Source organism: Marmota flaviventris, chromosome 10, assembly GCF_047511675.1.
Source record: "Marmota flaviventris isolate mMarFla1 chromosome 10, mMarFla1.hap1, whole genome shotgun sequence".
NCBI lineage: Eukaryota > Metazoa > Chordata > Mammalia > Rodentia > Sciuridae > Marmota > Marmota flaviventris.
The window spans coordinates 48,086,370-48,102,726 of NC_092507.1; the positions used below are offsets into that span (position 1 = coordinate 48,086,370).

The window sequence follows — 16,357 nt, forward strand, 5'->3', positions numbered from 1 at the left end:
AGATCCTCCTGCCTCAGCCTCCTAAGCCACTGGGATTATAGGTGTGCGCTACTATGCCTGGCTGAGATAACATTTACATTCCCCTCAACTATTTTTTTAAAGTGTATTATGGATTTTTGGTTTATTTGTCTAAATTTCCTACTTGTCTTGGTGAAAGAAACTGTATCTCCTTGACACCCTCCTCGTTCATGGTTATTTGTGGAGTGAATAAGTGAATGCCAATGACCACCATTAAGTCTCCTGCACAATTCCACCAGGAATAAACCCTTGTCACCTCCACTCACTAGAGGGGCAGGCTTCAGTCAAGACCATGATGTCCTGTGTCTGGAAGCCTTTTTTTGTTCTTCCTTTGCAGGGGTCTTCTTTTTAATGGTCCCAGTCACTGGGGGTGTCCTGCCTCAGGGCCTCAGTTCCACTGCTGCTATAGTCTGCCCTATGACTTTCAGGTGAAAAAGGAAGGAAATACCCCGCTGATAGTGTTAGATATTTCGTATTTTTTGGTTTTTTTTTTAAACCCTGTTATTATTCTGTAACATCTGATTTTACTTGATTTTCTGGGATGGAAAGGGATGTGGTCCAATTCAAAGTCTTAATTAAGAGTTGATTCTAATAATCAATGAATTGCACCTTGGCTGAATGGTCTGTTGTCAACTCAGCATCCCTAGCTCTAAGGGCTCTAAGGTACCATGGACTCCATTTCCCAGGATCCAATTTCCATATGGTTTTGAGTTACAACTTGCCAATAGCAGCACTAGGAGGACATTTGGGAAGCAGAAGGGCAGATGCAGAATTCCCAGAGGGTCCCCTGCAACTCTCAAAACCATTTGCTTTGCTGCTACATACCCACACCACTAGCAGGAGCTTCTCAGAGTTCTGGATGGTTCGTCAGCCCATGATGAGCTCCTTAGAGCCCAGGTCCATTCCCCAGGCTGTCTTCAGTTTTGGCTTCCCTGACGTTTGCCCACCAAGCCTCTCCAGGGGTATGTAAGTCCCTTACACCTGGATACACATGGAGTTTTTCTGTTGTGCTAACCAAACTCTGCCACCACTTGTGGTAGTGATGTTTATAGAATGAACTTGTGTGGGAAGCCATCCTGACACGTGACTGGGCGACTCCCGTTAAGGGTCTGAGGCTTCTGGCTGTGTCGGAATTTTCCCGGCCCTTTCCTGATGAGAGAACCCGTCCGTGTGGGGGTGTGACTGACCACTGACCCCGGGGGCCCAATCACTGACCCTGACCTTGGAGTGCAGTCCCCCCTCAACCTTCATTGGATGGAATTATCCCCTGAATTTCTTGTTCCCCAATAAAAGGCTACTCCCTGGCGTGTTCACTCTCTCTCTCTCCTGCTAGCCCTGAGTAATCCTTGCTGCCCTGCTGGGCGGTTAGAGGTCGGAGCCAGAGAGGGGAGCCGTCTCGGACCTGGCAATAGAAATAAGGTAACTGTGTCTGTGTGTTTTATTTCGATCTCTTCTAACTAACTTTATGCCTAGAACCTCATTAATGAAACCATTGCGCAGGCCGCGTGGTAGAATTGGCGCCCACGAGGGGGGCATTCTAGATTAGTTAGATTGAGTGGGAGCGCGCTATAAAGATAAGGATAAAGATAAAGATAAAGGAAGAGGTGACAATTTGGGTCACAAAAGTACCTGGAGCTATTGAAGGAAAGAGACGTTAAATTAATTAAAATGGGAAATTCAACTTCTACGGATAAGGAAATGTATCTGACTATTTTAGACAGTATAATTAATCAGAAAGGAAAACAGATAAAGAAAGCTCAGTTATTACAATTCTTAAAGATTGTAGGTGAATATTGTCCTTGGTTTTGTGAACAAGAGTCTCCAAATTTATCTACTTGGGAGAAATTAGGAAGAAAGTTACAAAAGGTTTATTTTTCTAATGAACTACCTGGAGGCATAGAAAGTATTCAGAAAACTTGGACAGCTCTAGAAATTTGTCTTTTTGAATATATGGGTCAAAGTTCGTGGCCCCCTGAAGACCTGTTAAAAGGCTTGCAAAGGGCTATTAAGTCTATTCAAATGGAAAATTCGCCTGAGGCTAAGTTAATTCCTTTTCCCTTAGGTCGTTTAAAAACAAAGACAACGCTAAAAGCCAAACCCAAGGTTAGGAATGTGACTTTAAACTCGCAGGACTATACTAGCCCGCAGGGAGATTCTAGGGACGAATATCATAGAGGACAAACCTCCGAGATCTTAGAAAGCCCTCAGGAAGAGGTAGAGGATCTTCCTACAGAGGAAAATCCGGAAGAGATTCCTAGAGGGGCTCAGAGTTCTTCTCCGCCACGTGGTTTAGAAAACCAAATTCAAAATGACGATAGTACAGAGTCTGACCATGACTTGCAATCTGAGGGAGAAGAATCAGACATGGAAATTCAGGACTTACAGAGGAATCTTAACAGGCTGCGTTTAACACCGCCTGTCCAGACTATTCGAATTCGGCCGGTACCTGCTAAAAGGACAAAATTTAACAGGTGCGCTGGGTTAACAATGACTTTTCTTACCCCGTTCCAGCGAGGTATTAAGAAAGCACAGGAAGATGGGGAGGATACTAGCGGTTTTCAACTTTTTCCAGTTTTTGAGCAAGTTAATGAACAAGATCAGAGAGTTAGAGTTCATGCTGTAATCCCATTTAAAACCATTAAGGAACTAAAAAGTGCATGTGAGACGTATGGTCCCAATTCGCCTTTTGTACAGAGCCTGATAGAAAATATTTGCTCACAACCCCTTCCTCCTAGCGATTGGATTTCTTTAGCCAGATCTTGTCTGAGCGGGGGAGATTTCTTACTTTGGAGGACTTACTGGACTGATTTCTGTACTGAACAGGCAGAAAAGAACAAAAGACAGGATATAGAAACGCCAGTAGAAATGTTTCTAGGGACAGGTGAATTTACTGACCTAGAAAGACAGTTAAATTATGATTTTGTAGTGTACAATCAAATAACTGATTGTGCCAAACGTGCCTGGAGGCAGATTGTCTCCAAGGACCAGTCCAATTTAGTTCTTACCAAAATCAGGCAAGGTGCGAGTGAACCTTACTCAGATTTCGTAGCCCGGTTGTACCAGGCTGCAAACAGGTCAATCGGGGACTCGGGAGCGAGTGAGTTCATTGTTAGGCAATTGGCATTCGAAAACGCAAATAAATACTGTCAGGATATTCTTAGACCGCACCGTAAAAAAGGGACAGTTTCTGAGTTTATTCGCTTATGTTCTGACATAGACTCTACTCATTTACAAACAGTGGCCCTAGCTGCAGCAATAAAAGAAACTTTGAAACCACAGGATTTAGTACGAAAACCCCGCGGAAAATGTTACATTTGCGGGAGAAATAATCATTTTGCGCGGGAGTGTCGCATGCGCAATTTTAAGTTCAGGGCTCCATCTACTGGCGATAATAGATATTGCAAGGCTCAGCCCCGTGCGGCGGATCAAGATGGCGCGGATGAGCCCGCCTTCTTGTCATCATTTCCGCCTGGCCGGAACACAAACTTCCGGTCGGCCCGCCCCCGGGCCGAAAATGAGGAAGTAGGTGGTCGCGCAATGTGACGTCATCGCGCCGACCATGGGGGCCGCCATCTTTAATTTTACCGGAGCGAAACGAACAGTTTCCGTACAAACCCCTAATGATTTTCAAGGCTTTTAAGAGATACTAATCGGCTGAAGCCATCTTTAAAACTAACTACTTCTAATTTAAGTCCCTTATTTCAGATATTACAAGGAAATCCCTCTCCAACCTCTCCACGTCAGCTAACCTTAGAGGCTAGAATGGCTTTAAGGAGAGTTGAACATGCAATTAAAAATGCACAGCTTACTAGAGTTGATCCTAAAGAAATAGTGTATTTATTAATATTTCCAACTGAACATACCCCAACAGGAGCCATATGGCAAAGATTAGGAGTTATTGAGTGGATTTATTTATCCCACTCTCCTCAAAAGACATTAATTCCTTTTCATGATTCTATAGCTCAATTAGTAATTAAAGGTAGAACTAGGATTTTACAATTAATTGGATCTGAGCCTGATATCATAATTATTCCATTTTCTATTCAACAGACTAATTGGCTTTTTCAAACTTCTAGCTCATGGCAGATAGCTTTTGCTGATTTTCCTGGCCAGATAGATAGCCATTATCCTCGTGATACGATTATACAATTTGCATCATTAACGTCACTTATTTTTCCAAAGATTGTACGTGCACATCCTATAGATGAAGCTTTATCAGTGTTCACGGATGGTTCTAACTCAGGTAAAGCAGGTTTTTATAGTCGTGTTCACACAGAGGTAATACAAACTTCTTATACTTCTGCCCAAAGAGCAGAGCTTCAAGCTCTGATTTGTGCCTTAAATTACTTTTCAAATGAGCCTATTAATATTTATTCTGACAGCTTATATGCAGTCGGAGTTACTAAAAATATTGAAACTTCAGTTATTGGGTATACTTCATCACAAGAGTTATTTGAGTTATTTCATAATTTACAAAAGACAGTGCTAATGCGAAAGTACCCATGTTTCATAGGGCACATACGGGCTCATACTAATCTTCCAGGACCCTTAGTTTCTGGTAATGACAAGATTGATAAATTAGTAGCTTTTTGTCAACAGATGTCTTCATATGACTGTGCACTAGCTTCCCATTCCTTACATCATCAAAATGCTTCTAGCTTACGTAAAAAATTTAATATTACTAGAGAACAAGCTCGTCAGATTGTAAGCCAATGCCCTAAGTGTGTTATTCACACTCCATCTCTGCCATCAGGGGTAAATCCCCGTGGATTAAAACCAAATCAAATATGGCAAATGGATGTAACTCATATTCCTCAATTTGGTAAGCAATGTTATGTACATGTCATAGTGGACACTTATTCTAGATTTATTTTTGCCACAGCACGTACTAAGGAAAATACTCAACATGTAATTTCTCATTGCCTAGCAGCTTTTTCTGTTTTAGGGTGCCCTATGCAGATTAAAACAGATAATGCTCCAGCTTATGTAAGCTCTTCTTTTCAACAATCTTGCCAAGAGTTTAAAATTAATCATAAAACAGGAATTCCTTATAACCCTCAAGGCCAAGCCATTGTGGAACGAGCTCATTTATCTATTAAGCTTCAATTACAAAAATTAAAGGGGGGGAATAGGTTTATGACTCCCCAAAATAGCCTTAATCATGCCTTGTTTGTTTTAAATTTTTTAAACTGTGACGCAGAAGGTCACACTGCTGCTGAGAGACAAATGTCTCCCTCAGTAACAGGCCCTTTAGGCAGAATTTTGTGGAAAGATTTACAGACTGGTCAGTGGAAGGGCCCAGACCCAGTGATAATGTGGGGTAGAGGTCATGCTTGTATTTTCCCAGAAGGTGCATTTCGTCCTATTTGGGTACCTGAACGTGCTATCAGACATGGAAGAGATAGAACCCAGATTCAAGCGACTGAGGATTGACCAGGAGGAGGCCCTATCCAGAAGGAGGAGATATCGGAAAAGGATGAAGAAAGACCAGATTGACCCAGCCGAAAAGCTGATTTCATGGGAAGACTTGAAGAAGCTAACAACCCAGGCTTCCCGAATACTTCGACACCTAGGAGAGAACAGGACCCCAGTGATGATGGTAGCAACAGTAATTGCCCTGTTGGGCTGTCAGGTAAAGGGGGATCAAGTAGACACTTACTGGACATATTTCCCAGATCCACCCCTGGTACACCCAGCTGTGTGGACTGGAGAATCTATTCCAGTATTTACTAATGACTCATTCATGATGGGAGGATTTATAGATACCCATATTACTCCCAATCATGTGACTAGATTTAATTATTCTGGCTACAGTGCCCAATTACCTTTGTGTTGGTCACATGATAAACATGCCGGCTGTCTAAAAGTATCATTCGAAGAAAAGACAGCGATTGGTAGACATAGACTGACAAATAATTCTTTTTATGGGGACTTAAGACCTTATACTAGATCAGTAATTAAGATGGGACTCTCCCATAACAAGCCAGTCATTTCTGCAAAACCTCCACGGATGCCCCACTGTCCAAATAGTTCTACAATTGAGATTGGCACCTTTCCTAGATGGATGGATTGTGTAAATACCTTTCCTGTACAACATAAGGTGTCTAAAGATAGTGGGTATATTTTAGACTGGTCTCCAAAAATTGATAAAAGACAATTACGAAGAAATTCTGCTATGACACCTGCAGGATTTGTTAGTAATATTTTGACTTATAGTAAAGGAGGAGTTCAGAAAGATGTTTGGCGTTTAATTGCTGCCTCAGAATTCTTACATTTTACAGACAAACCTTTACCAAAATTTGTTGGCAAGAACTGTAAAGAGGGATCTTGCTATGGCTTACGAGCCTGTGTCCAATCTCCTTATGTTTTAATTATTGGAAATGTAAAAGTTAAATGGATAGATGACAGATATATTGTTACTTGTAATAAATGTAACCTAACCAATTGTATTACTAGGTATAATGGAGGAAAAGGAGTGCTGATACTTCATCAGCCCTCTTTTGTTTTATTACCTGCTAATATTTCAGAGCCATGGTATGCTGATACTGGTTTACAAGTCTTACAGCAAATTCATGCCCAGTTAGCAAGACCAAAACGTGCTATTGGAGTTATAATTGTTGGTGTTTTGGCGCTAGTCTCCTTTATTGCCTCAACTGTCTCTGCGTCTCTGACATTGTCTCAAAATATTCAGCATGCCAAATTTCTTAATAATTTAGCTCAAAATACTTCCAAGGCTCTGCGTAATCAAGTAAATATTGATGAAAGGATTGAGACTAAATTAAACGCCTTAGAGGCGACTGTTATAGACATAGGTAATGAACTTTCAGCCTTAAAATTTAAGGAAAGGCTTAAATGCCATGCCAATTATAAGTATGTTTGTGTTACAGCTGCCAAGTACAATGCTTCTCTCTGGGATTGGGAGAAGGTTAAAAACCATTTATTAGGTATTTGGCAAAATAGTAATAATAGCTTGGATATTCTGGAACTTCATCACCATATCCAAGACATTCAAAATAATAGAGCTGATTTTTCAGATCCTTCTTCTCTGGCAAACCAAATATTGAAGGAGTTAAATGGATTCAACCCTGGAAATATTCTTAAACACTCGGCCTGGTACATTATTGGATTATTCTCTTTGCTGTTAATTCTCTTTTGTGTTATAATTATAGGATGGCGAGTCTTCGGAACAAGAATACAGAAACTCCAAAGAGTGAACTGCCGCCTCATTTTTAAGAATAGAAAGGGGGAATATGTGGGAAGCCATCCTGACACGTGACTGGGCGACTCCCGTTAAGGGTCTGAGGCTTCTGGCTGTGTCGGAATTTTCCCGGCCCTTTCCTGATGAGAGAACCCGTCCGTGTGGGGGTGTGACTGACCACTGACCCCGGGGGCCCAATCACTGACCCTGACCTTGGAGTGCAGTCCCCCCTCAACCTTCATTGGATGGAATTATCCCCTGAATTTCTTGTTCCCCAATAAAAGGCTACTCCCTGGCGTGTTCACTCTCTCTCTCTCCTGCTAGCCCTGAGTAATCCTTGCTGCCCTGCTGGGCGGTTAGAGGTCGGAGCCAGAGAGGGGAGCCGTCTCGGACCTGGCAATAGAAATAAGGTAACTGTGTCTGTGTGTTTTATTTCGATCTCTTCTAACTAACTTTATGCCTAGAACCTCATTAATGAAACCATTGCGCAGGCCGCGTGGTAGAAACTTGATACTTGGGTTATTCACCAGCTGTAGCCAGCATCTAAATCACCCCAAACTTATTGATTTAAAATAACAGTCATTTCACTTTTCCCAATCCAACAGGTCAGGATTTGGGGTAGAGCTTGGCAAGAGTGCTCATCTCAGGTCTGATGTACAATCTCGTGGCCCATCTGAGATGGGGAGATCCAAGTGGGTCTCCTTGGTGCTGGTTGTCTGCTGCTGCTCCTCAGTTCTCCTCCAACTACCTCTCTGTCCACGTGGCTGTCCACCATTGAGGTGTCTAGCTGGAGTGTCTCTCTCTGCAGCTGGTTTCTTAGAGGGCAGAAGGGAGTGGAAGCTGTGAGGCTTCCTAACACAGGAGCCTGGACTGGTACTGCATCGCTGCCACATTCTATTGCTCAAAGTAAGTGACCAGCCCAAACTGCAGGAGGGAACTGGATTCCTCCTCTTGAAGAAGGGAATAGAGCCATCGCTTTGTAAGGAGTCCAGGAGCCACTGTGATGGCTGCTTTTGAAAATGATCCCCACAAACAAGGAAACTGGCTAAGTTACTTGCCCAACTGCTAAGTAGCAGGGTCAACAGCTGACCCTGCTCATCTCAGTTGCCCCAGGTGGGTTCTCTCCACTATACTATCTTGCTTTGCCACTTCCTCTTTTTTATTGCTAATATTTCCCTGACTAAACGTCTGTGTGTCCTGCCTCAGGGCCTCAGTTCCAGTACTGCTATTGTCTGCCCTATGACTTTCAGGTGAAAAACTACTTCATAGCACCAAGGCCTAGGAAAATGCCACATTTCCTATTAGTTAAGTTCAAAATGAATAGTCCTCTAACTCAACCTTCCAAAGCATTTCTCTTAAGGTTCTTAACATGAAGAAAATAAAGCAAAAAAGCAAACACCAAACCAAACCAAAACATAACACGATAATTAAAACAGAACCTTCTTTGTGTGTCTTAATACCTTAGCGTACGTGCTTCTTATCTTTCACATCTGCCTATAAGAACCCTACAACTGAGCTTTGGTCATCTTTATGCCTCTATCTCAGATCACATGCTGTAAGATACAGTGCCTGGTAGTCAATTGACAAATACTAAAGGAATAGTCAGTCCTATGAACTAGTCTGCCTTGTATCTGAAACAAACAACAACAACAACAACAACAAAACAAAAACATTCTGCACAAGGAAATGTAAGCTCATTAAAAGGAAGCTCCAAGAATATTAGTCTTGTTACCCAGAACCTTTCTGGCTTCTTTCCTGACTTGCTATATCCCCATTCCATTTCAAGCTAACTTTGATTCTTTAGCTTATTATCAGAGCTTTGGCTCAGCTTTTAAGTGTTGATTCTGACATTCTTGATTTTGACCCTTCCTGCCCTCTGAGAAACACTTTTGATTGGATTTCCTTCTTTGCTTTCCTTTTTAACCACCCAAACTATGGCTTTGACCACTCTATTATAATCACCATAAAAAGAGTGACACTATCTATTTTGCTCACATTGATTATCCAATACAAACTTCAGTAAATAGTATATGGTCTGAATTGAACTGGCACCTTTAACCAAGATCACCCTGGTCCCCAGTGAGTCTGTGACTCAGATGTCCTGACATGGATAGTAGTGATGTCTTGACAGAAGTAATGAAGTTCTGTGGGGCAGGAGCATGAGGGCAGGCTTTCTCAGAAAGTCTCTCATGAGCCAATAAACTGAGTAATCCTGAAGGAAGCATGCCTACCATCACCATAATGAACCCCGTGTTACAGGGGCAAACCAGTTGCCAATTCTCTGTGCATATGGTGTCTTCCCCCCACTCCCCCCAAACTTCCCTGGAGCTCCTTTGCTTATTTAACTTTCCTTAATAACCAGCAGATGGCTTCTGTCTGGGCAATCATCAGCTGGTGCTTAGCAATGGCAGATTCAAGAGGAGGCATGGGACTTGTTAGGGGTGGGGAATCCAGATGCCAACTTGCAGAATGCCAGGTGAAGTTACCAGGCATCCACTAACTGGTGTTGGAGGCAGTGAGGACAGCTGAGAGGGGTATTAGGAAGATCCTTCCTGATGTGGGAGACTGCTGCTTAGCGACTCAGGCAGAACGAGAGAAGGCAAAAACAGTGGGAATCAGGAACAACTCTAGACTGGAGACAGCTTATTTTCTGAGTTCTCAATATCTTGCAAAAGTATTAGGAAAATAGATTCTCAGTCTATATATACCAAATATAAGTCAGGATCTACCCCTTCCTTCATGTGTTCATTCATCCAGTAAATCTGTTGAGCCACAGAGGTACATCAGGCCACATTCAATGCACAGAGGCACTTGGAATATAGTAGTGAACATGACATGGTCCCTCCTGCTTTTAAAAAGTATGTATTTATTAACTTTAATTTTATTTAAAATTTGTATTATATTACTTTGATAGACAAATCATAATAGTATCTTTTATAGGGTATGTGTGATATTTTGATATATGTACACAAAATGGCATTTCATAGAAATGATTAAGTGCATTCATGCAGTAGAATAAGCAAACAAATGTTCACCTACAGAGAGGTTCAAGTAGACTTTGAACCCAGCACAAAAAAAAGGTTCAAAGTCTACTTGAACCAAAGTCTACTTTACCTTGCAGAGAGTAAAACTCAGAAGTTTGTATACTCAGAGGGTTGACAGGAATAAGAGTGTAGAGTTAGAGAAAACCTAGAAGGTTCAGGCACAGTGCTCCTGTAGCCTGCTCAGCTGTTCTTCCTGATGGGAGAGTACAGGTGAGATAAAATGTAATAGGTGAAGAAGGTCAAACCATTTGTGACTGTCAGAGTCCAGGCACGTACTCTAGGTGTAAGCTCACCAAACCCTCAGCACCTGTCCAGGTGGGGCTTGTGGTCTGGAAACGAGTGTGGGAAGCATCCATCATGCATTCAACATATATTTCTTGAGAGCCTCCTCTGTGCTAGACATTGTTTTAGGCCCTGGGGCTTCAGTGGTGAATTATACAGATACCATAACAAACTACCTTGATTCTGGAGGGAAAAAGCAAATGAAAAGATAACAGATGAATATGTGAAAAAAAAAATTTTAGGGCAGTGAAAATTGCTATGAAAGACAATTATGTAGAATAAGTAAACAGAAAAAGGCAGCAATCTCTGTGTGGGGGAGGGTTGGGAGGGGGCGGCTACATTCCCAGGGACAGCCCCTTTGAGGAAATGGTATCTGAATGAAGGCCTAAATACACAGAGGCATTAGGCTATACTAAAGACTTGGAGAAAGCATTCCAGGTGGGGGAAGCCCTGCAAAGTGTTCCTGTTGTGGTAAACATTTGTAAGTTAGAAAAACAGCTAGAGTGTAGGCCAAGGGAGAGAGTGCTAGGTGAATCCCCAGCAGTGGGCAAGATCATCTTGTGCAGAGATCTTGGCCATAGTAAGGAATGCAGATTTTATTTTAGGAGTGACAGGTGGACATTGGAGGGCTTGGGACCAGGAATATTGCTGTAGCCCAGAGTTCTGTTCATGAATGTTTTGACTGTCCTCTGGTCACATGGTAGGATTATACTTCCAATCTACTTTTAAGTTAAAAGTGGCTAGTGGAATGTGAGGAGTGACATGTGTCCCACTCAAGTAAAAGCTTTGGGAATCAGTGTCTTATTTATCACATTCCATTTTCCCTAGATTGTCACTTGTCAAAGTATGTCTTGTCCTGGTTTCTCCATCATTCTCAATCTCTGAGTCACTGTAATGACCTAGCTGATCCACACGGCACATGTACAGTGACTGAGAAAAAACAAACAAGACTCTAAGTTTGAAATGTTGGAATTGTTGGAGCACAACTAAGCTTATTCTGACAAATACAAATTTAATTTGATTTACATGTTTAAAAATTACCTAGGTTCAGTTAATTTGGTAGATAATTATCTATCCACCTATCTATCTTAATATCTCCCCAAACTCCACTAATGTGAGAGCAAAGTTATAAAAATAGACATGAAAAAGGAGAAGATAGCAGATAATAGATGACAAGGGGTAAAAAAGGGTAAATGAAGGTGTCACCTTATTTCAAATGAATAAAATAATCATGCTGAAGGGGGAAAATAATTCACTTAAGTAATGCAAGAACACAGTAGTTGATTGTGTATCATCAGTCTTGCATTGGGGCGAGTGGGAGGGGAAATGCAAAACCAATTTTAAACTCCAATTAGTAGATTCGTTTTTTTGTTTTGTTTTGCAGAGGTATGGGCAAAGCACTTCTTGAAATATTTTAAAGGTATTACAGGATCAAGCCTTGATTTGGAGGTAAACCAAGATTCTCACTGTGAAAGAAGTGATATGGAAATATAAAAACAAAGGAATTCATGAAAGCCCTCTGGAGAAGGGCTAGAATTAGAGGTATCAGTTTTGTCTCATGATTTCTAATATATATATATATATATATATATGTGTGTATATATATATATATATTATATTATATATATATATATAGCTTATGTATATTTACATGTGTATGTATGTGCTCAGACATATATGAAGATAAGGAAGTGCTCTTGCTTCCAGTAGAATGCTAATGGGAGGGAGGGATGGACTCCAAAATTCATCATTTTACAACATTATGAGAATAAAGACTGGTTCAGGCAAGAATCATGAATGGTTCAAGCAAGAATCTTTAATTCACGCTAAATCTAAGGGGACAAGGTGATGAGCAGGGTATTTGCATAATCTTAAAGTGTCTCTCCACTAATTGCTTTTCACATTGTAGACAGTAGGCAACCCCTGGGCTGTGCAATAAAATAAACGTCATCAATGAGGGGCACATTCCTAGGCCTTTGATTTTAATACCCAGAAAATGATCCAACATTACTGATGCAGTATTATGGTCTAGACTATATAAACTTAATCTACATTTGAGGGAATATCAGATACACTTGAAATGAGGAAGTTTTATTTAAAAAAAAACAATGGAGAGGGGTTTGGCTTTAGTCTTCAAATGTAAATGGTTTAAAAGAGAAAGAAAGGCTGGGGAAATGTTCCAGTTTAAAGAAAACTAAACAGATGTCACATGGAAAAACATTATAAAGGACATTGTGTGTATGTGTCTGTCTGTTTCATGAAGGATTTGAGAGAGAGGTGCATGTGTTATATATACAACGTTATGCAATTTTATTCTCATTTGATTTAGAAAAAATATCATGCACATATATAGATATATGTACATAGATATGGATATTATATATGGATGCATACTGTCTACCTAGCTGTATACATATGAGGAGAGAGAGAGAAAGAGAGAGTACACTCAAATGATAAAACAAATGGCAAATTAGTCAAAATGGTAATAAAGAGTATAAGTATGTTCTATGTATTATTTTTATCTTACAACTTTATTCTAAGTTGGAAATAATCTTCAAATAAAAGATAAAAAGAAAAAAAATGATCCAAACCTCTTCAGAGTCATTGTATGTGGTGGTGCTGGTGACGATCATGAGAAAGTAACACTGAATGGCCCATCTGAATTTGAAATTATTTTATGCTCCTGAATGCAATAAACTCTGGCATTTGAAAAATTCTACACTTCAGCTTATGTGTATGAATATAGTATTTTAGACAAAGCAGGGGACTGATTTTAGAATGTTGAAGCGTCTGGCTATGTTTTTGTCTTTGTACACAAACTAATTTTAATAGATGAAGCAATTTGCAAGGAACAACAGGAATTTCCTCACATTGGTGTAATACAGCATTCATGTTTTCTAAATGCTAATTAATTCCAACTGTAACTAGTTTACCTGCTGTTTCAAAGGCTGGCAGCTTACATTCATGCTCTGAATGACAGCTGTTTCTAACCTCTTCTTCTTGAAAAAACCCCACAAAAAGTAAAAAATAATTCTAAAGGGCATGCAGCAGTTCAATCATGCTGGGAACTACCTAACTCTCCTGAGTAAGAGGTGGAGTATCCATGCCTCCTCCCCTGGAATCTGGTAAATGGTAGAACAAATTAAAAGCTGGTAGGTGAAGTAGCATTTGGTGACGTCTGAAGCTGGGTCACAGGAGGCCTGTAGCTTCTGCTTAGCTCTTAGAACATTAGCCACCATGAAAGAGGCTTTACCATCTTGGGCCACCAAAGGTGACCCATGTGGAGAGAGCACATGGAGAAGTCCTAAGATGCGTGGAGAGAGATGCCTGGCTTTCCCCAACGTTTCTGCTCTAGCACTGTTGGACTAAAACTGCATGAAAGACCCTACCTGAGTGCTTCCAGAAATTTTGGCCCATAGAACCCATGAGAGAAAAGAAAATGGTTGTTTTTGTTCTAAACTACCAAGTTTTGGAACGGTTTGTTCGACATGACAATAGATAACTGGTCTGTGGAGGGAAAAACAAGAAAGGTATTAACAGAGGCAAGGGTTGAACACCAGCACCTGCAGAAGGGAAATGACAGCAAAAAGAAATTCAATTCATACCGCAGCACCTTGGAAAGAGGTAGAAATTGAAGGATCAACTGCCAAGGATGGGGGCGGTGAGGCATGAAGCTAAAAAGAATGTCGTGTTCTTTCTATTTCTATGTAACCACACCTTTCTAGTGTCCTTTGCCATCAGGTAGCTATCCCTTCTTTACTCTGCCAAGAAGTAGCATGTGTGTCCTGTGGAGAAGCTGAATCATAAAGCCTCCAAAGTTGAGACCGCCTGGCAGAGCTGTTGTGAGAGCGGGGAGCCATGTTGAAATGAGGAGGGTTTAATCAAAGTCTGGAGTGACACTCTCCATTCCCTTCTACCCAGGCACACAGATCTTCCAGCAGTTTTCAAATGCATCTTTTTTAATCACAATGAAAATTCCCTATGATAAAGATTTACACACCTACACACACACACACACACACACACACACACTATAGGCTCACTGAGTATCAAGGGTCAAAAAGATCTACATGGAGGCACATTATTTTACAATTTCAGAACATCATGGTAAACAAATGACCCTAAAATACTCCATAAGTAACACTCAAAGAATCAGATAAAACAATGGCATCAGCCTTCTGGAAGCTGGAAGCCCACAGAGCAATGCCAGGCATACGGTCTTGGCTTCCTGCTCGGCAGGATTTACGGTGATGGGAAGGAACACAGAGCTCTGTGCTCCTGATGAGACAATAAGGTTTCCTACTCTGAATATTTCTCTCTTTACTACTAAGAGCTGCCAAATAACACCTCTAAGATGAAGGCTAAAATTAGGACTGATCACTGGATTTCTGCTAACAGACTCTCACGGCCACTTCCATTCTGCCCTGCTACTCTGAATGTTGCCACCAGAGGTCAGTGTCTCAGGCTCATCCCAGGTTACCTGGACCTGTATCTCCAGACCTTTCTGTGTCTCCACTGATTTGAAAAACCTCACACCCAACGCTTCTGCTCTGCCCTGTGGATTTCACCATTTACCATTAGCAAAACTCCCATGTCCTTAACCTTTTTATCTGAATGATAAAAAGTTTGCTTTCTTGCTCTACTTGAAACCAGCTTCAACCAGGGGACATTGCTTTCCCCACAGTCACTGGGCTACAGTCCTGTTAGCTCATTATTTTCTCTCATGCCCTCTGTAGAACTGGAATTGGAGGTAGCAGTTGTCCCGTGGTTCCTTGTGGCCTCTCTCTCTCTCTCTCTCTTTCCAACAACATCACAGTTCTTCTGAAGCACCAGCCCACTCTACCCTGCTGTGCTGCATAGATTCACTGTCCAGCTAGCTGCTGGTCACTCCTGCTCATTGAAGAACTATCATGTAGCTTACTCTCTTTCTTTTCACGTCTGCTCTTTCCATAGGTTTCAGTGACTTTTATGTTACAAAAATGAACCATTCTCCATCTATTTTGGAAATCAATCTAAAATTTCCTCAAAAATCTTAAATTTAGAGTCACTGTAGAAATCAGTATGTAGATATTCATAGATATTATTAAGAATAACAAAAGAGTATAAACAATCCAAATGTTTAACCAATAATGGATAATCAGAATGTTATAGCCATATAATAGAATGTTGTCAATAAAGGAAGATAAAATGCTAATAAATCTAGAAAAATATATTAACCTCAATAACCTCTCTAAAGGAAGAAAGACCATATATTATATGATTGCTGTCAGATGAAATTTCTAGAAAAATAAATTCATGGTGACTGAGGTAGGGTAAGGTGAAATATAAGGAGTGATGCTGATGAATATAGGGTTTCTTTTTGGAGTCACAAAATGTTCTAAAAATAGATTTTGGTGATGGTTGCAAAACTTTGTAAATACTCTAAAAACATTTAATTGTATACTTTAAATGGGAAAATTTTATGGTGTGTGAATTATATCTCAAAGCTATGTCATTAAAAGATGAAGGCAGAATGAGACTTTTCAAAAATGTACATTTCCAAAATTTACTTACCTTGCAAAAATTACTGCCTAGGAAGCTATGTAAGGCTATGTTGCAATGAGTCTTTGGGGGGTAGACCTATGGCTCAGGAGGCTGAGGCAGGAGAATTGCAAGTTCAAAGCCAGCCTCAGCAATTTGGGGAGGTCCTAAGCAACTTAGCAAGACCCTGTCTCAAAATTTTAAAAGGGCTGAGGATTTGGCTCAGTAGTTAAGTGCCCCTGGGTTCAATTTCCTGCATCAAACCAAACCAAAACCAAAAAAGGGATAGACCTAG

At 40.8% G+C, this 16,357-nt stretch overlaps 1 protein-coding gene across 2 annotated transcripts; it reads left to right on the forward strand.

The window, feature by feature from the left end:
• Positions 1–2,123: 2,123 nt before the first annotated feature.
• On the forward strand, positions 2,124–7,702 carry LOC139707251 (endogenous retrovirus group K member 8 Env polyprotein-like). 2 transcript variants are annotated; one of them, XM_071617892.1, is made up of 2 exons: positions 2,124–2,489; positions 5,366–7,702. In XM_071617892.1, the coding sequence occupies exon 2, from the start codon at positions 5,411–5,413 to the stop codon at positions 7,292–7,294; it is 1,884 nt and encodes a 627-aa protein (XP_071473993.1). In that variant the 5' UTR covers positions 2,124–2,489; positions 5,366–5,410; the 3' UTR covers positions 7,295–7,702. The 2 variants fall into 2 exon arrangements, with proteins under 2 accessions (XP_071473993.1, XP_071473994.1); XM_071617893.1 differs by lacking the exon at positions 2,124–2,489 and having other exon boundaries at positions 4,161–5,650; positions 7,188–7,274.
• Positions 7,703–16,357: the final 8,655 nt, after the last annotated feature.

Coding starts and splice junctions, on each gene's coding strand:
- LOC139707251 (XM_071617892.1), top strand. CDS start 5,411: ATGGAAGAGATAGAACCCAGATTCAAGCGACTGAGGATTGACCAGGAG.